Source organism: Poeciliopsis prolifica, unplaced genomic scaffold (assembly GCF_027474105.1).
Source record: "Poeciliopsis prolifica strain line A6 unplaced genomic scaffold, Auburn_PproV2 SCAFFOLD004, whole genome shotgun sequence".
Lineage (NCBI taxonomy): Eukaryota > Metazoa > Chordata > Actinopteri > Cyprinodontiformes > Poeciliidae > Poeciliopsis > Poeciliopsis prolifica.
The window spans coordinates 16,859,789-16,881,095 of NW_026562379.1; the positions used below are offsets into that span (position 1 = coordinate 16,859,789).

General features: G+C 38.7%; 1 protein-coding gene and 1 pseudogene across 3 annotated transcripts in view; one reads left to right on the forward strand and one right to left on the reverse strand.

Moving 5' to 3' along the window:
* Nucleotides 1-2,923: 2,923 nt before the first annotated feature.
* caln1 (calneuron 1) overlaps nucleotides 2,924-21,307 on the forward strand; it is a 64,809-nt gene continuing 46,425 nt past the window's right edge. The window contains exons 1-3 of one of the 3 annotated variants that reach the window (XM_055027784.1): nucleotides 2,924-2,971; nucleotides 3,126-3,194; nucleotides 16,848-17,008. Coding sequence is in view for 1 of the 3 variants with exons in the window: in XM_055027782.1 (XP_054883757.1) it covers nucleotides 19,384-19,562 (179 nt within the window). In the remaining 2 variants the exon portion in view is untranslated. Of the gene's footprint in view, nucleotides 2,972-3,125; nucleotides 3,195-16,609; nucleotides 17,009-18,862; nucleotides 18,935-19,092; nucleotides 19,563-21,307 lie in introns of those variants that run through there. The other 2 variants (XM_055027782.1, XM_055027783.1) reach the window with 2 other exon arrangements.
* Nucleotides 6,361-14,048, reverse strand: LOC129358700 (zinc finger protein 665-like; annotated as a pseudogene).

Genomic DNA, 21,307 nt, shown 5'->3' on the forward strand with positions numbered 1-21,307 from the left:
TATTTTAATACAGTTAAAAGTGAAATTATTCTCTTTCATTTAACTGCTAGTTAGAGAGTTTTGTGCAGAAACTGTTTCTTCTCTGTTTGCGGCTTCTTGGTTTCCCTGATTTGACCTTCAGCAAATCGGCGCCGGTGAGGCTTTCTGCGTGGCCGGAGTTCATTCGAGCGTTTTCACCCTCGCGTTTGATTTGCGTCAGCCTCACTGCTGACATCCAAACCCATTCAGGCTGCAGAAAAGTTTCATTTTGCTGGAAATCTGTGGAGCTGTGGGGGAATGACCTTGACCCGCTCATTTACAAACGCTTTCTTCAAGCAAAGTGACTTAATTAACCAAATGACCGTCTAATGGAGGCGTCGCCTCGCAGGCTGATGCTTTGTTTCCCTCGCTGGAAACCTGACAGCTGACTGGTAAACCACAAAGCGACCCGATGAATCATAAAATATTCAGCCTCTGAACGGAGTGTTAAACTGCAGGCGTGCTGCAGAGAGATTAGGGGAGATATGTGCTAATTGCCTGCTGTGTGTCCTGGATCACTCTGCGTCTCCTCAGGCTCGCGTCACGCGGTCTGTTTCACAGATTCCTGGCTCCGTTTCCCCCATTAGAAACAGTTTGAAGGTTCAGATTTAATCTGTAATAATTTAAATTGCCCAGTTTATGTGTTTTTGTCGATATCAGCCTGCGGACATCTTGTGCTCCTTATTTTTAACCTTTTATTCCTCTGCTCTGCAAGGAAACTTGTTTTTAAAAACAATCCACCTGACGGATCACTTCACTGTTTTTAACTGGCTTCTGTACTGACAGTAAATGTTGCATTTTTAACTTGTGATTCCCACGAGCACGAAGCAGAAATAAAACTGCAAACTGTAGTGTCCCCATCCGCAGCAGAGGGGGGATCACTGCAGGAACGTCTGCATTGAAAAGCAGCTGCTGCTATTTTTGCCCAGCCAGATTTACACAGGATATTAAATCCACCTGCAATATTTCGTCTGCTTTGAAAGTCACGTTTAGCTTTTTGCTTATTGGCTAGAAATGAGTTCAGGGAACATTTAATTCAGAACGTTTAAGTGCAATTTCTGCTACACCATCCAATATCAATAATCATGTTTGTTTTGTGACTTTAAGATATTAAGACCTTATTCATTTTAGAGTCACTTATTTTACACAATCATGGTGAAATACTAAAAGTAAGGAAAAGTCTTTCTGTGTTCATAAGTGTGATTGATTAAGATGTGACCTTTAACCCTCGTCTTCTCTCTTAAAGCATCGCAGTCAGATGCAAAAACACAACATCTTACAAAGTGTTTCTGGTTTAGTTTCCAGTGTAAATGTCTTAGTGTTGCTTTTTTTAAAGTATACTAACTTATGAGTTTGTTTTTCAATAAATCCTAAATATTCCTGAAAAATTACGACGTTCACTGGCAGATTATTTCTCCTGTGACGAGACATTTTTCCCTTCTTACGAGTGAAATAATCTGCACTTCTTCATCAACAGTAAGGAATTATTCACTGAAAACAAACTACTATGTCTTGCCCAAAAGTTACTTGTAAGTTTGTTCCATTTTGTTTCAACTGTACTGTAGAAAATAGACGGAAACCACTTGGTGAGATCTTGTGTTTTTGCTGTGATGAGTCTCTAATAGGACGATGCCGTTGTTCTCATGCTGAAAGTTTGGAAAATGTATTTGAAGTTGCTTGTGAGACTTGAAATAATGTTATTTCTAACTAAAGAGGCAACATTATGAGGAAATCCAGGCATGTTTGTTTGAGTGCGACTGAAGTTGGTTTGGCTGCAACAAAATACAAATTAATTAGTTAAAATTTTTGATTTTCTATGACACAATTAAACAAAAACAACATTCGAGTGAGAATTACTGAGCCAGTAACAATTATTTTATTTTGCTGTTGGAGACGTGATATTTGTAGTGAAAGATGCATAATGTGGAGAGTTACTAAAAATGGAAATCCAGGAGTGACTGCTGTAAATAATAAATTCCTCTGCGAGTTTCTGGGAGGGTGTTTTTTTTCTTTCCTGGCTCTCCAGAAACACACATTAGCAGTCAGAGAACACAGATGCCTCCCATTTGGTGGTTCAGAGGAAACTGAGCGCACTGTAAGCGCCATGTCTGTGAGACGAGAGCTTGGCGGAGAAATGGACATCCAAATTTATGAGCATCATCAGAGGAAGAGGACATATTAATGGCCGCCACAAAATTCAGGAAACAGAAGAGTTCAGGAGGAGTTACTGCGCAAAAATGGCTCAGATAATAACTTTTATAGAGAAAAACTAACGATTCAGCTTCACGTTTACGTCCTTTTGCTCCAATGATAAATGCAGATAAATTGTTTTCCTGTAAAAAAAATTTGCTTCTTCGCCAGTAGCACATTTAGCAGTGAGTGAATGAGCTTGATTGACAGCGCCAAGACCGTCATCATGGTTCTGATTGGTTGTTTTTGATCGGAATGGTAGATTACTTTAGACAGCAATAGTAAAACCAAGCACAGTGAAGCATGGACAAAAAATATACCAAAGGAAAATACATCTGTTGTGTGAGGTACAGTGTCTTTTTTACTTTAATGTAAAAAAGATACATTAAAGTTAGGACATTGCAAAGGCTCCTGAACAACAAGAAAATCTTTTTTTTGTTGTTTTTTTTTAAATAGAAAGTTTTTGTGGTTGCCCTGTCAATACTAAAATTGATTATATTGTGTTTAAAAATGTTTTAAGCAGTGACAATTAACCATATTTGCACTGAGAACCCCTCCCGTCCCCCCCCCGGATCTGCATGAAATGGTTTCTTCCGGCTTCCTGCGGCGTTCAGCGGCGGTCAGGAAAAGACAACAACCTTCGTTGCGGTTAATATGCTGTCAATAAAAATAATAAAAGTCAGATTTAATAAAAACGAGGAGGAAAACGAAAGGACTCAGACAAAAGACTGTCAATTTAGAACCCGGTTTTTCTCCAAGAGAGGTGGGTAGAGGTTATCAACCATTTAGCATAGTTAGCTTAGCTTCCGATCGCTGTTTGCTTACATTCGCTAGCATTTAATGAACGAAGAAAATAAATTACCAAGATATTCGTACATTTAACTTGTCGCTGTACCTTTTACCACACTTAACAACAGGCGAATCAGTCAGCAGCAGCTCTAACCCCGACACCAGCGTGACCTTTGACCCCTGTCCCAGTGTAAAAGGTGAGCAACACTGTGTTCAACGACAAGCTAGTTAGCATCATCATTAGCATCATGGATTTTTTCCCCCGTCTCTTTTCTCTTTTTTACAATGAAGAAACAAAAATAATATTTATTACTCAAAGAAATTCAAACAATTTTTATAAAATGATAATTAAACAACAACATGTCTGGACTGGAGCCAGTTTATTTGACATATTATAGACATTACAAAAATTAATGTTTTGGTTGGTTTGGTTAGCCTGCCATAGAAAGAAGAAAAAAGAGGTGTTTTTTTTTCAAATTCATATTTTTACCATGCTATTAATACATGTATATATTTCATAAAGATTTATTTAAAATTTTTAATTTTAAATCAAACTGAAACATTTCCACAATTTATGAAACAGCTGCAACATAAAGGTGTCGAGTTTCTGTGCGGCTGCATAGTAACAGTGAAAGGGGGGGAAATGCTGCAGCAAAAGGAAAAAAAAAACTGACATATTTTGGACTTAAGTTAGGAAGTGACTCTTTATGTTGCTGCCTCAAGCTGCTGACTCAGCAGGAGGAAGAAAACGAATGCCTGAGTGCCGGAGGATTCGTTTTCTGCTCGTGTCAGAGGCTTCAGGCTCCTGGATTGAGAGCAGAACAGCTTTGCTCCCTCATAGTGAGAAGGTGATTAAGGTCAGGTTATTTATGTGTGAAGGTTCACTGGTTTCCCTGTCATTGCACCAGGAATGGTGCATTTCTGCACCATTCTCACTGGTGCAGAAAGATGCATCCAGCTTCGTCTCAGAGTTGGCTTCAGGAAATGACTGTGACCAACAGCAGAATAATGTTCTTGCTGAAAATCAATAGGTGGATGATGCTTTTTGAACTATGTTTAAATCTAATTAACCTCTAATTAGAGGTTAATAAAACCTCTAATTGGTCTCTTTTAAAGCGGGAGATTAACTTTTGCAGCCATTGAAGCAGTAGCTGCCATAGCTGTCTCGCTTTTCCGTTAACTTCTTTGCAGAATTGTCAAGATTTTTAAATTAATGGCTGATCGTCAAAACCTGAGAAACCCCACACACAACGTTATAAAAACTGTTGCTATAACAGGCTTTGTCGTACTAATTTCCCTCACCGACATTCATATTTCAGACGGAAAACTCGGAAAACCTCCCAAGACCAAAAGTGAGTTCAGTGTAAACAAACATGGCCCACTGGGAAGAAGCAATGGCCATGGTTTGTGGGCCATGTTTAATTTAGATTTCCATATAAGTTTTCCATCACCTCACTTTCTGTTTTGTTATGCGCCACATTTACCAGGCTGCATTTTTGTTTGTTCTCGGAGGGAAAACATTTAATTAAAATAAATAGCCAGAGAGAGGGAAGTAGGTCAGTTATGCTAACTTGACTTTGTGAACCATAACATGAAGATGTGCTGTGGAATTTTGTGTTTCAGTTCAGTTAAAATAAAAGAAGGCGACCTAAACACCAACTCTGACAGATTATGTAGAGCAGGTTTTTATCTCTACTGCTGCTGTGTTAGATTAGCTAATAGCAGCGGTAGCTAATCTCCCATTGCAATCTCTTATCAATATCACAAAGTAAACATTAGGCCTGAAAACATAAAACTGTAACAGAGTAAATGTTCTGTTTTTTCTGTGGAAAAAGTTTTTTGGTGTTGAATCCTGATACGTTGTTATGAGTTGCTACGGCAACGAGACTGCTGGTAGCGTAGCCATTTTGAGTTTTTTTTCTGTATTGTTTTTCCTTTTGCTTTGTGAAAATGAATAATTACTGCATCTGAAACTTTGATGTTGTTAACCGAGTTGCTCGGTTATAACGGCTGACATGTAAACGAATTGCCATGCGCGAAATTTCCGGATGTAAACAATAAGATGCAACATGTCTTTGAGAGTAAAGACACTTGGAAAGAAAAAGGCAACTGATGCAAACCTTATTTCTAAGGGGAAAGGAAGTTGATTAAAAAGCGAATTAACCAACAAGCGCTACATGGACTGGACTCCAGGGAGCCTCCACAATGTTTTTTTTTTACCTCCCAAACTTGTAAATCACAACAGCTTCATTTGATTTCAGCCACAGCGGAAACCAAGCTCCCGGCCTTGGCAATGATGAGTCTGTCTTCGCAGCACAGCGTCGCGCTTTTGTTCTGTTTGTGAAAAAGAAAACTCCTTTCTATCATCTCTCACAAAGACATTTAGAAGTCAGAAGCTTTATGATCCTCTGCAGCTGTCAGGCGGCATCAGGGAGGATTTGAGTTTTGTTGCAGCAAATCCACAGCAGAGCCGCTGAAGCATTCAATTCAGTTTTATAAAAAGTTGGATGAAGCCACTGGAGGAACAGAGACATTATGACAATTTTTTTGAAGAACACAACACTAACATGAACGTGCTTCATCAACAAAAAGTCCAGTCATCTGCATGAGGTAAAAAACGGACATATATAGATTCTTGTATATGAAATAATAGATATTTTCATAAAATCTTCCATTTCAAATACATATGTTGTTTTTTTTACAAGTGTTACATGCATTAATAACTTTTAAGTGCCATTTGTAATATAAAAACAAAATAAAAGGGGATGGTTGCAAACAGTAAAAACTGGTCTTGAGTTGCTTTGACAGGAACAAAAAGTCCTCTTTTGCGCCACATAATATAGACAACAAACCAATGCAAATCTTTTATAGGGAATATTAAAGCACAGTCAGAATTTCAGCTCTCAATAAGACACTTTGAATCCCTCCAAAGGAGAAAAACATATCCATGGTGAAGAGATAAAGAGATGCTGCACTTAAAATTGTTTTTTGACATCTACACATGCCACAAAGCTGCATGCAGTATTTGCAGAAGAGAGGTGATCTGTGTTGGCTTTGAGTTGTAAATAACTTTACTAGCCTAATTGGAAATAGTTTAATCAGTTGAAATAATGTATTCTTTCATGCTTTCTGCAGGAGACATGTGCAATATAGTAGTTGCTGATACAGCATGACTTTGACTGATAATCCCTAAGTAGCAGATTAACAGCAGGTGGTGTGATGGTGAATTCCACCTAAAGACAAAACAGGAATCAATAAGTAAAACTTTCTAAAGAATGGACTTGATTTGTTACATGTGAGAAGATTTACATCAGTTTCTGTTTTATGATTATTTATAAAATGAAAAAAACCTTGCAACTTCAATTTGCTTTTGTAATGAATTATATTGAAACTGTTTACATGCATTCCAAGCTGTTCATTGTATGCTGATGATGGGCTTCTGTAAAACACCATTTCTTATTCAGACATGACATAGCCTCTCTTTTGTGCAATTATACCGATGGTATATGAAATGTCCTTTCTGAATGAAACTTTTCCCACACTGGCCACAGCTGTATGGTCTCTCTACAGTGTGGATGAGTTGATGGGACATCAGACTGGCTTTCCGAACGAAACTCTTCTCACAGTAATCACAACTGTATGGCCTATCTCCAGTGTGGATGCGTTGATGGGTTGTCAGATTTTGTTTGTGAGTGAAACGTTTCTCACAGTGGTCACAACTATATGGCCTCTCTCCAGTGTGGATGCGTTGATGGGTTGTCAGACTTTGTTTGTGAGTGAAACGTTTCTCACAATGGTCACACCTGTATGGCTTCTCTCCAGTGTGGATGTGTTGATGGTACATCAGACTGGCTTTCCGAACGAAACTCTTCTCACAGTAATCACAACTGTATGGCCTATCTCCAGTGTGGATGCGTTGATGGGTTGTCAGATTTTGTTTGTGAGTGAAACGTTTCTCACAGTGGTCACAACTATATGGCCTCTCTCCAGTGTGGATGCGTTGATGGGTTGTCAGACTTTGTTTGTGAGTGAAACGTTTCTCACAGTGGTCACAACTATATGGCCTCTCTCCAGTGTGGATGCGTTGATGGGTTGTCAGATTTTGTTTTTGAGTGAAACGTTTCTCACAGTGGTCACACCTGTATGTCTTCTCTCCAGTGTGGATGTGTTGATGGGACATCAGACTGGCTTTCCGAACGAAACTCTTCTCACAGTGGTCACAACTGTATGGCCTATCTCCAGTGTGGATGCGTTGATGGGTTGTCAGATTTTGTTTGTGAGTGAAACGTTTCTCACAGTGGTCACACCTGTATGGCCTATCTCCAGTGTGGATGCGTTGATGGGTTGTCAGACTTTTTTTGTGAGTGAAACTTTTCTCACAGTGGTCACACCTGTATGGCCTCTCTCCAGTGTGGATGCGTTGATGGGTTGTCAGACTTTGTTTGTGAGTGAAACTTTTCTCACAATGGTCACACCTGTATGGCTTCTCTCCAGTGTGGATGTGTTGATGTGACATCAGATTGGTTTTCCGAATGAAACTCTTCTCACAGTGGTCACAACTGTATGGCCTCTCTCCAGTGTGGATGCGTTGATGGTTGTCAGATTTTGTTTGTGAGTGAAACGTTTCTCACAGTGGTCACAACTATATGGCCTCTCTCCAGTGTGGATGCGTTGATGGGTTGTCAGATTTTGTTTGTGAGTGAAACGTTTCTCACAGTGGTCACACCTGTATGGCCTATCTCCAGTGTGGATGCGTTGATGGGTTGTCAGACTTTTTTTGTTAGTGAAATGTTTCTCACAGTGGTCACACCTGTATGGCCTCTCTCCAGTGTGGATGCGTTGATGGGTTGTCAGATTTTGTTTTTGAGTGAAACGTTTCTCACAGTGGTCACAACTATATGGCCTCTCTCCAGTGTGGATGCGTTGATGGGCTGTCAGATTTTGTTTGTGAGTGAAACGTTTCTCACAGTGGTCACAACTATATGGCCTCTCTCCAGTGTGGATGTGGATGCGTTGATGGGTTGTCAGACTTTGTTTGTGAGTGAAACTTTTCTCACAATGGTCACAACTGTATGGCCTATCTCCAGTGTGGATGCGTTGATGGACTGTCAGAGTGTTTTTATGAGGGAAACTCTTCTCACAGTGGTCACACCTGTATGGCCTCTCTCCAGTGTGGATGCGTTGATGGACTGTCAAATGTGTTTTCTTCAGGAAATTATGCCCACACCTGTCACAGACATAAGTCTTCTTCTTTCCAGTTTTGATAACCAGATTAGGAAAAGTTGAAAGGCTCCCAAATTGCTGTTGGTTCTCTTCAGAATGGGATGGTTCGTCACTTTTTCTGTCATCAGCTCTGCTCGTACAGTCATCATTAATTTCGTTCCCGTTAATGCTGCTATAATTCTGTGGAACCAAATCGGGAGGAACAGGGAAGGAAATATCGTATAATTTTACATCATAATTGTACAAGACAGAATGAGAGATTTGTCATAACATCTTGTAGAGCAGTGGTCCCTAATCTTTTTATCACCGCGGACCGGTCAAGGCTTGGTAATTTTTTTGAGGCCCACATGACAATTTAAAATTTTTTGCCCCGATTTTCCCCTTAAGACAAGTTTGGAGTTGTAAGATTGTTGCTGCGATAATCATAACCCGTCATCCTGCATTGTATGCTGTATTAAGTAGAATGTTGGGACCGCTCCAATCTAAAATCGGGGCATATTCAATATTGTCTTGGCCATTTATCCCGGCCTGTGGGGTTTTCCCTGACTGGGAGCCGAGAACGCAGCCTGTTGAATGTGACAGGTCGCTAATCAAACAGTGTGGTGAAGAATGGAGGGGAATCCCAAACAGCTGACATGGTGCAAATGAGAGTCCGGTTTAGTGCATAGTGCAGCAAATAGAGTCTACTCCCGTCGTCATTTATTAAACGCCTTTTCTTTTTGTTACGTCTTTTATCGCTTAAAACGAGTCCACAAACTACTGCTTCTACATCGTCATCCGTGTTTGATTATTCTAAATTCACTATGGTATGTTGGGGGTTTTACTGGATTTTCTTTAGCAATTGGTTCGTGTGGCGAGTTGCTCCTGCCGTGTGGCAGGACACACGAACCGACCGAACCTGTTGGACTTTTATCGGCTGTGTTTTCACAGAGGTTTGGAAAATTGGCCAACAATCCTTAAATCATGTCACGTGAACCAGACCTAAAACTCACAAGCTCCACTTGTCTCGTCTCGACCACTGCCCTGAGGCTCTCTGACTATGGTAACGTTACATATCCCTTCAAAGATAAGATACAGATGCGCCACAAAAAATAACATTTTACAAACATTTCGTCCTAGTTTGGTCACACACAGAGGGAAAATGAATATGTAGCTGCATCCATCAAGGAACATGGTAAATTTATGATAAATTAATGGTAAATTAATGGTGCATTCATACCAAAATTGTTATGTGCTTCAAGTTCGACAATTGTGTGTGTCTGGTTGTCGCGGCATCCATGTTCCAAAAACCAAAATTTCCAACAAAGGAAATTTAATTATGCTATTATCCTAATTGTAGATAGTTGAAATACGTATTGTATCCTTTATTCTGAAGGCGACATGCGAAGTAGAGTCGACTGATAATCCCTAAAGGTTGTAAACAGAGACAGTTCTAGTCCTGTGGCTGGTCTATTGTTGTCATAGCCACTCCATAACAACATAGCAAAGTTCCCAGACGTGTGATGTCACATGAGAAGCAGTTTGTTCCAGATTAAGTTCAGATTGTGAGGCATCGTGAATGCAGAGGCCACGACTGCCTGGCCAGCTTCGTGACGGGATGAAATCAGCCAGAAAAACTATTTACACCCCACTGAAAACATAGCAAGCTGGACATTTCATTCACATGAAGCAAGAAAATGTCACAATTTAACTAGTGGCAATTAAATAGGTTTGAAAAACAACAGATCAATATGCAGAGATGGATGAAAAAAGTTCCTAAAGTCTATTTTCTCTAAACCAACTTAAACTACCAGTTTAGATCATAACTCAAGTCACCTCTGGTAGAGACGTCATGTGAGCCTCATCATTCACCTGAATGTCCTCCATTTGTGATCCAGCTCTGTTGAAGCAACGCAGTCAGAGAAAATTACAACAGAAGATTTATAAATAAACACGTTTTTCTTTTAAAAGTCAACATATTTTGTCTCACAGCCAGTTTGATAGAAAAAAGAGGAAGAAAATAAAAACTAAATTCATAAACATAGAAGCTAAAGTGAAATCGAATACACGCCCTGTGCTCCCTTCAATGTGATTTAGTCAACTTCGGTTTTAACTTTGCTCAGGAATAAAAGTTTCTGTGATTATTCAGCACGATTTAAACACAGAGCTGTCCTCAGATGTTTTTCTGCTCTAAGCTACAGAAAACAAACTCACCGTTCAGCAGCGGCAGATGTCCAATACGTCCTTACAAGTTTGTTTTGAAATGATCGGTCTGGCTGCTGCTTTTGGATTCCAAGGCAACCGATGGCAATTGCAGTTTAAAAGATTCAAATTCAAAAAGTCTTTTGATACAAAAATGGAACCAGAATCGGCTTTATTCAAGTTTTTGCACGTAAACAAGGAATTTGACCCCAGTTCCACTTTGCTCAACATTTTAAATATAAACATATAAAAGCAAGAATAGAAAATAAATTCCTTTGTAAATATGTAGATCTAGATTGTTTTTACGGTGCATATTCAAATTCAATGTAAAAATTAAATGTTGGAACTAATTAATTCAAATTCTTCAAAAAGTCATTGTAGATGGTGATAGCTTTTGGCAGGAAAGGTCTCCTGTAGCAGTCTGTTTTACAGTGAATTTGAAGTTGCCTCTGACTGAAGACTCTTTGTCTCATGAAGAGGATAATAAGTGTTGTCAAAGCAACACTCCAGGAATGTTTTTGATGAGGGAAAAACATTATAGCACAATATAAAGTATATAAGTATCAGCCTCTGTCAGGGCTTTAAGGTGTTACTCGCTAACACATAAATTAGAGTGTGTTGTGTGATTTCTTGCAAAATAAAATGCACAAAGAGCTTTTGCATAATTTGTATTGAAGTGCCTTAACTCAGGTCTTTCGTTGACCTCTCCGAGATCTTTGTATGTCAAACAAATGAAATTTTAGACCTGAGGTGAACATATTTTATGCTGATGAGACTTCTTATGGTGTATAAGAGACTGCTTGTGAATATAACACTTCCCACACTGATGACAGGTAAAAGACTTTTCCATGGTGTGGCTGTGCTGATGATTCTTCATATTCCCTTTCTGAGTGAATCTCTTTCCACATTGGTCACACTTATATGGTTTTCCTCCAGTGTGGATGCGCTGGTGAACTGTTAAGTTAACTTTTTTGGTGAAACTTTTCCCACACTTATCACAGCTGTATGACTTTAATTCAGTGTGGATGTGCTGATGGGCCTTGAGATTGTTTTTCTGGGTGAATTTTTTCTCACACTGGTTACAGCTGTATGGCTTTTCTCCATTGTGGACGCGCTGATGGACTGTTAAGCCGACTTTTTTAGTGAAATGTTTCTCACATTGGTCACAGCTGTACGGTCTTTCCCCAGTGTGAGTGCGCTGATGGACTGTCAAACTCGCATTGTTGATGAATGTCTTCTCACACTGGTCACAGCAGTAAAGTCTTTCTCTGGTATGAATAAACTGATGGCAGGTCAGATATCGTTTCTGAGTGAAGCTCTTCCCGCACTGGTTACAGGTGTATGGCCTCTCCCCGGTGTGCATGCGCTGGTGTAATTGAAACTTTCTGAGTTTGCTGAAACTCTTCCCACACTGGTCACAGACAAGAACCATTTCTGTAGTGTTGACCGGCTGAGTGGAAACACTCGCTGAATTCCCTCTGCAGTTGTCGTGGCCGTGCTTTTCCTCAGAGTCGACTGGCTGATGTGGGTTGCTTTCACTGAAGCTGCTCACGCCCTCGTCCTCATAAAATACATTCTGGAAGAGACAGGTCTCCTCCTGTGAACGGAAATCAGATGAAGGTTGTTGAACTGAAATTACAAAAATTGAGGTAAGAGTTTGAGAAAGAAGAAAACGAAGACTTTAAAATAAAAACCTCAAGGTGTGTGTTATGTTTACCTTTCATCTAAAATAGGCTTACTATATTGATTTGCAATGTGCTATGCAGATATGAGCCACTTCAGAGCAATGTTAGCACATAGTTGTGCAGCTGGATACACAACTATGCATATTCATGACAGTGGAGTTCATATTTTATTGCTTGTTCATTTTCTTCTATGCAAAACAACAAAAAAAGACACGAAATTTAAACAACTGTATTCATAATAATTGTTTTTCTGTGAGGTTTTTCTGTTGTGGTTTTGTTCGCCTTTAGGGGCCTTGATGTATTTAAAACAGGGCTTGATGAGATTAGTTGTATACAAAAGATTCATCTGAAAAATAGGAAGTAAATATGAATCATTTCTCTGGTGACACTAACATATTCTAATGATAGAAAAACTGAGGGTTTGTACATTAAAAGAAATTGCTGGAAAAAACTCTTAAGCTAAGAGATTTACGGAAAAAAAAACATGGACATGTCTGAGTTTCAGAAGTTATTGAAATTCATTTTTTTTCTGTAACATTTCTGAGATTAATCTCAAAATTAAAAAAAAAAACTCCAGCAAATTTTAACATGTGGAGCTCAGAAATTTGTATGTTTTATTTCTAGAAAATTTCAGAGTTTATGGTGGAAATGTGCTCCTTTTTTAACCTAAATGGAGATTATTAAAACCACTAATTATTTTTGAGATTTTGTTTTATTTTCTACATAAAAACCAAAACATTTTTCAGTTTAAAAGTTCAACATTTTCAACTTTTTGAACTCCAAAATTTTCATGCTTTTCTCTAGAAAATTTCTGAATTTAATCTAAAACTTTCTGAGATCTTCCAAAAAATCTTGGACTTTTGCAAAATATGAGTAATAGAAAAAAAGCGTAGATTTTCCTGACAGTGGAAGGAATCTTAGAAAAAATATGGGTTAAGTTATTTCATTTATTTAAACGAGCAAAAGGTACTATTTTCTTTTGATTTTACATGTTTTGACCTTTAAAGACATGTAACTAGTTTGTTAAATTAATAAATAAATGTTATCTTCTGGTCCAGGTGTACTTTCTATGTTCAGAAAAACAGTTAAAATCTCCACCCAGTTATGGTAGCGTCTTGTCATGCTTCATGTTGTCACCATAAAAATGTTGAGTGGGATGTGAAACACATGAACAAATCTGGTTTGAAAACCAGACATTAAATTAGCTCCACTTGCATCGAATAAATAAAAAAAACATATTTTACCTCCACACCCCTAGGGGGCGTGCCTCACATTTTGGTAATAAACTGATTTTAATTCTACAAAGTGACCATTTTTAAACAACACACCTCTGGTGAAGGTACAACTGGAGTATTTATGTCCCTGTCATCTTCCTCCAGGAAATCCAGAAGTTTCATGATGTCCTCCATTTTGTGATCCTGTTAAAGAGTAAAAATTCATTAGTCACAATATGCTGCCAACAAATGGGCTTATGACTGTTTTAAAAAGGTAGCATGTTTTGTTTCACTATTAGCAAAAAACAAAACAAAGGATTTGTCTTATAATATCAAAAGGTGCTAAAATACTTGTTAATCGCAGATGAGGCGAATGGTTTAGTCCCAGGAGAAAAAACACGCAGCAGTTTTTGGAGGAATCACAACAGAAATATATTCACTGAAACTCCAGTTTAACTAAAGCAAATCGTAAATAAATCTGAATTAAAACCAAATTGCTAATGCTTATCAATGCAAAAAAACAAAAAACAAAAAAACATAAAAACTGAAGGCGTTTATGAAAAGTTTCTGGATTGCAAAATCTACCAGGAATGCCAAATAAGATGCAAAAATGAAAATACAAACAGTGCAATAGTTGTGTGGGAAGCCAGGCCAGATCAGAGGTGTCCCAACTTTTGATCAAGTGATAAAGTCGCCCTTTATCAGTGAGCGATGTCCAGTCAGCCTTTGCATGTCTGTTTTGATATGACCTGTCTCTGTGGTTTCCGTGGCAACAGAAGCCAGGTACAGTTTCTGGATTTCGAAAAGTCTTGAGAAATTTGAAACAAATCTTTTAAAGTTCTTAATATATATATTTTTTACCTTAGACAACTTCTAAAAAAGTGATGAACTGAATCCACTAAAAAATGTTTTTTTCAAATTTGAATCTAAAAGATAAAATGATTTATTAATATATATATACTCAGAAATGTACAAGAAAAATTTTCTTAAAATCTTACATCTTATACATCTATTTAATTAACTATCATTAACTAATCGTTAGTTAATCACTAACCATCCCAACAACTTGCATTTAAAATCTATTAAATCCGATTCTTTCGTTCTTTTTTCTGCGTTTGATTCTCCTCCTCGTTGTGAATTACTTCTTTTATTGTCAATAAAGGCACTTTTATTTTCCATATTTTCTGTTTGTTACTGTTTAAATGTATTGAGTCCAACAAGAAATTATTCTTTAAAAAAAAGGTAAGTCATTTAATTTTTGCACATATATCTTTATTTCATTCGTTATTAAATAATGTCTGTCCACAATAAAACAATTTAGAAGAAAAACATAGAAGTTCGTACTTTGTCTTCCGACTTTAGTGCATTTCCATATTTGTTTCTTTGTTCAGAAAATGCCTGCCATTAACTTTATTATCTGCCAACATTGAGTAACAACCAGACGCAGGAAAACTCACCAGACTCTAAATCACTGGATGTCCTCTCTGCAGAAGATGTCTCTCGTGTCCCTCGACTCACATTGAGACGCCAAATGCATCCTGATTCCTTATCCTCTGTTTTTATTCAGATCTTTGCTTCTACGATCACATCAGGTCTCTCTTTTATTCACTGATGCAAACTGATTAAAGTTCTCCTCTAAAAGTACCAGGGGACTTTTTGTGTCACTTTATTTACTGGGCTCCTGTTTGACGTAGAAAAGCCTTTTTGTCTGAACCAACCCTCTGATTTGTGTTGTAATTCATCACAGAGCGGTCGGCTCGTCGCTCGTCTTCTCTGATCCGTTGTGGAGATAAGAGCCACAAACATTTGCTTTGTGCAGAGAACTGATCCAGGGTCACCTGGTGGTTTTATGCTGCGTTCAAGTTTTACTCGGAATTCTGAAATTCCGACTTCCAGGTCTGAAAAGTCAACTGGAGCCAGGGTTTTCATTCTAGTTTTATTTGATTTCATTGTGACTTCCTGTTAGTTAGTTTTAATTATTTTTTAAAGTGGATTCTCTGGTTTTTATTAGTTAGTATTAGCTCAATATTGTTTCATTTCAATTTAGTTTTTATTAGCTATATTAGTAGTTTTAGTTATTTCATATTTTGGTTAATTCTTAGGTTCAGATTTGAAAAAGGTCAATGAATTGTATTGCAATTATGTATGCATTGCCTGGATAATAAATACTGAGCAGAAAACAATTTTTTGTTCATGGATTCATTTGAACAAATTGTCATTTTATGGACTAGCATAGCGTAGCCACTAGGGGGCGCATGCAGCGCCATAATTTACCGACAGCTGAATTTTTTTTTTATAAAAAATCAGTTTGAAAGGCTAATAAATATATTTATAAACACGAAAACGATATTACATCTATAACTTTGCTGTGTTTTAGTTAGTTTTATAAATGTAGTTCCAGTCAGTTACCGTTTATTTATTTCAGTTCCCGTTATTTTGTTGGTTTTAGCAGGAAACTGGCGCGTTTCAAAATGGCCGCTCCTCACAACAGCAGTGGTGAGATGAAGTGTAAACATGTTTAGTTTATAAGACGCACGTCTACGATCAATCAACAGCTCCATACTGGATAAATTAATACATTAAAGTTACGTTTTGCAAACAATGTTTATGGCGTTCCTATTTATTGTTGACAATACATTTTAAGTGCCACCATTTACTGTTTTTTTTTTACTTAGAAAAACATGAAATAAAAGAAGTTTTACCTTTTCAATGATTTTGTAGGAGGAATTTTTTTTCAGATTTATGTTGTAAGGTTTTACATAAAATATTTCTACAAATTGTTGCAGAGAAATGACATGTGCACATATATAATGTTCATTTTGACGCTCACCCAACATATTTGTTTTGGATTAATGTTTGTCAAGTTGTATTTTGTGACTTGTGTGGATTTATATGCAAATTTATCCAAAATGAGGAAATTATTTACTTTATTTAAGCTGCTATTTCTTGCTGACATTAACTAATTTTGTCTTATTTCAATATTTGCACTAAAAACAAGATGTTGTGTTTCTGACAATCATCTGAATTCACCAACTTTTTCCCCTGTTTTTGGGTTTTTGTTGGATAAACATCCAAACTCATTCAACATTGGTTTTTAAACAAAAAAAAAAAAAAAAATCAACAGTTGAATGCATCACCGCTCCTCCTCCGTTGAGTTTAAGACGCTTTTGAACCTTGAACGCACCATGAGTCAAAGTTGGGGCCAATCAGGACGCGTCGCTCCCTCCTGTCCGGGATGCAGGACGCAGCCAATCCGCTGCTGCCCGCCTGGTTGCGCGTTGGATGCGGTTGGAGTCTCTTCTGCGCCGCCGCTCTCATCAATCTCCGCTCCGCACCTGTTTGCGTGGATCCGTCCCGCATGGGCTGCCGCTCAGAGGAAATGCTCAGTGACTCGTTTTACGCTTTGTAATTTATTTATTTTAGCTACCGGATATCAAAGCATCTTTTTTTTTTTTTTTTGCAAGCTGATGAGAGTTTGGGCTGAACTCGTATAAAAGCAACAGACACTCCAAGCAGCTCTGTGACATTTTCCCTTTTCTGTCTGTAGCATGGGAGGAAATGAGCGCGGCGCGCTGCTATAGGGAAGGAATAATCCAACATTTGCTGTCAGCCGTCAGGAGGCTCGATCTGCGCCGCCGCCTCGGATAAACTGCATTCTTCCGATCCGAGGATCCGACTGTTAACCTGCAGACGTTTAACACTCCAACGGTGAGTCCAGAAAATTAGGCAATAAATCTACTACTGATGGGAAATGACCGGTGTGTGTGTGCGTGTGTGTGTGTGTGTGTGTGTGTGTGCGCGTGCGTGTGTGTGCGCGTGTGTGTGTGTGTGTGTGTGTGTGTGTGTGTGCATTAGATCACACAGTTGTCCACCTGTTGAGTCAGTGATGGGGGTTTTTTCCATATGGATCGACATAAAATACTTGTGTTATTTTATTTTAAATGTATTTTTCAAGACTTTCTCATGATGACGTTCATCATTAAATTATTAGTTTTAATTAAATTATTCTCCTAGTTTAATCTCAGATCTCCTTTCCTTTACTATTGTTTGAATGAATGAATGAATGAACCGGTTGCAGTCCATCTATGTACAAGGTGTAAATAAACTCATTTTATTTACTTATATTTATTTTTGTGGACAACTTCAAATTATTCATGGATCATTTATATATATATATATATATATATATATATATATATATATACTGGTATATCTGGATATATATATATATATATATTGTTTGTATGTTCAATATTGTAAATAAAATGCAGCTTGTGGCGCTGAGATACCTGGACACATCACTGCTGACTTGCTATTGGCTGGCATTTTTAAAGCAGCCAATCCAGAAGCGGTGTTTATGTTCCTTGATGCTGATTGGCTGAACCCTGCCGAAGCCCTTCATGGGTCTTCGACCGTTTGATGAATGGATGTTGTCACCAAAGCTTAAAAGTCTGATTTAAATACTTATTTATCTCATGGGAGAAGTTGATGCATAAAAAGATTGATCACTTTTTATGGAAAAAATAAATACTAAGTAACATTTTAATTACAAATTAGAGGGGTTTCCAAACTTTTCCATGCCCCAAAGACAATTAGCTTGTGGCAGGGCAAACACACAACTCTTCACAATATGGAAAGAAATATTAACTTGTTCTCAGTTTTATTGACAATAGTTATTAAGAGTCCATATATGTTTTAGCATCAGTTTTATCCACTGCGGTTTTTGGACGCTTCCTACTCTATTGTCAAAACGTTTCTGTTTAGCGCTAGCTTCAGGAGCAAAGCTAGCATAGCAATCAGAAATATGGACATAACGCCTCAATAAATTATTTTAAGTATACCTTTGGAAGTAAAGAATGAGAAATGATTTAGATTTTGTGACAAAACCACAATTAAATATTTCTGATGAAAAAAATTAACAGTTTAGGAGAACAATAATATATTTCATGGGTACAAAAAAAAGACAAAATTAGTTTTTAATTATTTTTTAGAATAATAGAAAAATAACTTTCAAAATTTATAAAAAAAATAGAATAAATTATGTCGGTGTGCACAGAAAAAAGGCACATATATGTCAAAAGTGAAAAAAATTTGAAACATTATTTTTCTCAGAAATGTCAGATTTTTTTCTAGAATTTTTTTTACTTTTGAAACTCAAGTAATTTCCACAAAAAAAGTGAATTTTGAAACTCAGAAATATCCAATATTTTACTTACAATTTTTGAGATGAATCTCAATATTTCTGAGCTTTTTCTAAGAATTTTTTTATGTATTTTCTTGCACAAACTCATAAATGTTGTGCAAAACTGCCCGGGTCAGCTCCTTCTGATGAACAATAGAAAAGTCATTCTTTTCATTTTGGAGTGAGCCGCCGCCCCTGGATGGATGACGCCCCGGAGAGAGAGCCGCACTCATAAGCTGTATTTGAATAACATGAATCCTGAGCTGTAATAGTTATAATCAGCTGTTGTGATAGAGAATGCAGCATGGATGTGATTACAGTGTGTGTGTGTGTGTGTGTGTGTGTTGGAGTCTCTGAGCGGAACAGTGGACCCCCTGCTGAGCGCCGCTGCCCCCACACGATGGCGCTCTGTGTGATTCACGGCCTCCCTGCACTGACCTGCAGAGCGCACTGTAAGAGTGCCAAACGCCACCTGAACATAAAACACTCTCCACTTCTCTCTCTCGTCTCCTTTTTTTTTTTCTTCTTCTTTTTTTTTTATAGTTTCAGCTGCGTTTGTTTTCTCATTTTTGGGGATTTGTCTAAATTTCCTTTTCATTTCCCTCAGCAGCTCCTCAGCCGCGGGCGGAGCTGTCACCGGGTTCATTAATGAGCCCTCCTCTGGTTCCCCATGTGGAGGAATGTTTGCGAGTGGGAGAGCAGAAAGAGGTGGGGGAGGGGGGTTAGTGAGAGAGACAGAGCAGAGGAGGAGTGGAGTGTGAGATTGTCCGCCGTACCTGCTGCCGCTGCCGCCGCCGCCGCTGCTCAGACATTAACAGCTTCTCTCCGGGATCTGATGCTGCCCGGAGCGTGGAGGAAGCGCCGCTGGAGGCAACCCTGCTTCTGAGCCTCAGGTGGACAGATGGAGACGGAGGAGGAGGTCGGCGAGCCCCAGGCAGGCGCGACGCACTCCGAGGTGAACGGCGACCTGCCGGGGAACCCGTACCTGAGGGACGGGGCGCTGGACGCGGCGGGGAGTCCGGCCAGGGAGCCGGCGGCGCCGCCGTGTCCCCCAGAGTTCAGCCCCAGCCACCAGTGTGGGTAAGGATGGGAAACAAAGAGGCTGCTGCTGCGGGAAACAGCTGCTGCCTCCTTCATGTGGATACCTGGAGGGATCGTTGGCTCGTTTGTTGGGCTTTTAATAAGGCAGTTTGTCAATAATCCTGGACGTCATTTATAGTAATGAGAAAACTTGTTTGTTTTAATTAGAAGGAAAAACTTTGAGAACAAATTTCTGGTGTGGAAAATTCAAAGACTGGTTTTGCTGAACTGCTGAGGTCTTGAATTTTTAGTAATTTTAGGCATTTTAAGGGAAACTTTGCTGATAGTAAATCAATATGTTTGAAAAGATTTATGTCACGTTGCCAGATTATTGTCAATCTGGGTGTTTGGGGGTCTAAACCTGCTGCTTTTGCTCTTTGACTTGTACGGAAGAGGATTATTGCCACTAAAAACAAACAACAACAAAATGAAATCTGACTTTGATCTCAAAAGATTAGAGTCAGAATTCTGAGATTAAAATGAGAATTCTGAGATTAAAATGAGAATTCTGAGATTAAAGTTGGAGATCTGAGATTAAGAGTGAATTTTGAGAAAAAGTCTGAGATTAAAGATGGAATTTTTAGGTTGGATTCGGAAATCTGAGTAGTTTTAATTCTGAGATTTAAATTTGAATATTGAGAAAAAAGGTCAAGATTCCAATCTTAGTTATTTGAGAAAAACTGAGATTAAAGTTGTAATTTTCAGAAAAAAAGTTGAAATCAGAATTTTGCAATTGCATCATTTCCATGAAATAAGAAACATATTTAAAATCTCTTGTTGTAAAATTGTTCACTCCAAGTCATTAAAAAACATGCAGCGTCATCATCGTCCTCCCACTTCCTGCTGTCGTCTTTGTCGTTTCCGCCAGTAGTAACAGACGTTTGTTGACCGTCTGACTTCCTGACTTTTTTTAAAATCAAAAAACATAATCCCAATTCAGAATTCTGAGTTTACAGTCAGAATTATTAATGTGATTAAAACTGTTGACATTCTGCAAACTTTGAAAAAATACGATTTTGCAATCATTTTTTTGTTTTTTGTCATGTTAGCGCCAGAAACGTTTCCATCTAAAAATGTGATTTTTAATATTTTTTCTAAATTGCAGTTTTTTCGTTAAGCAAACCTGCTTTCGTAACCCCATTCCTGAGTTACACGTCGGATGGGATCGCAGCTCGTGTTGCGTAACGCGCAGTGAATGCACACTGAGTTTCCTTTGTGACTGGAGCAGGAATGAGTTCATTCATTTTCTGGCCCTTTGGCTCCAAGTCCTGCGCGCTGAAAGCGTTTCTTTGGCCCTGTCCAGAGTTGTTCGACCCGAGGGCTGGCGGCCGGTACACCGTGTCCCGGTGGCGTCCCCATCTGTGCCGGCCCGGCGCTGCTGGCTGCGGCGCTGCGGAGTCTGACGGAGGGAACTGCCATCTGGCCTCCCTGTCATGCAGAAAGCAGCTCTTTTCATCAGGCTGCTCTCTCCCTCTGTTCTGGTCACTTCTGGAAACGACTGGAGCTTAAATGACCGAATGAGACTTTGTGTGCGTGAAAAGTGTCGTCTGTGGCGAAGGGAGGTTTTTACACGCTTGGTTGTTCGCCAAGTGGGCGAAGCATCAGAACGATCGATAAACTGCCACTTGGATGGAGAGCTTGGTGTTGTGTTCACTTGGTTTCGTCCTGGAGATGGAGGGGATGCATGTAATTCAGTCTGTTCCTTCCTCAACGCTGGTGCCAAAGCAAAGAAATGAGGTTGTTTC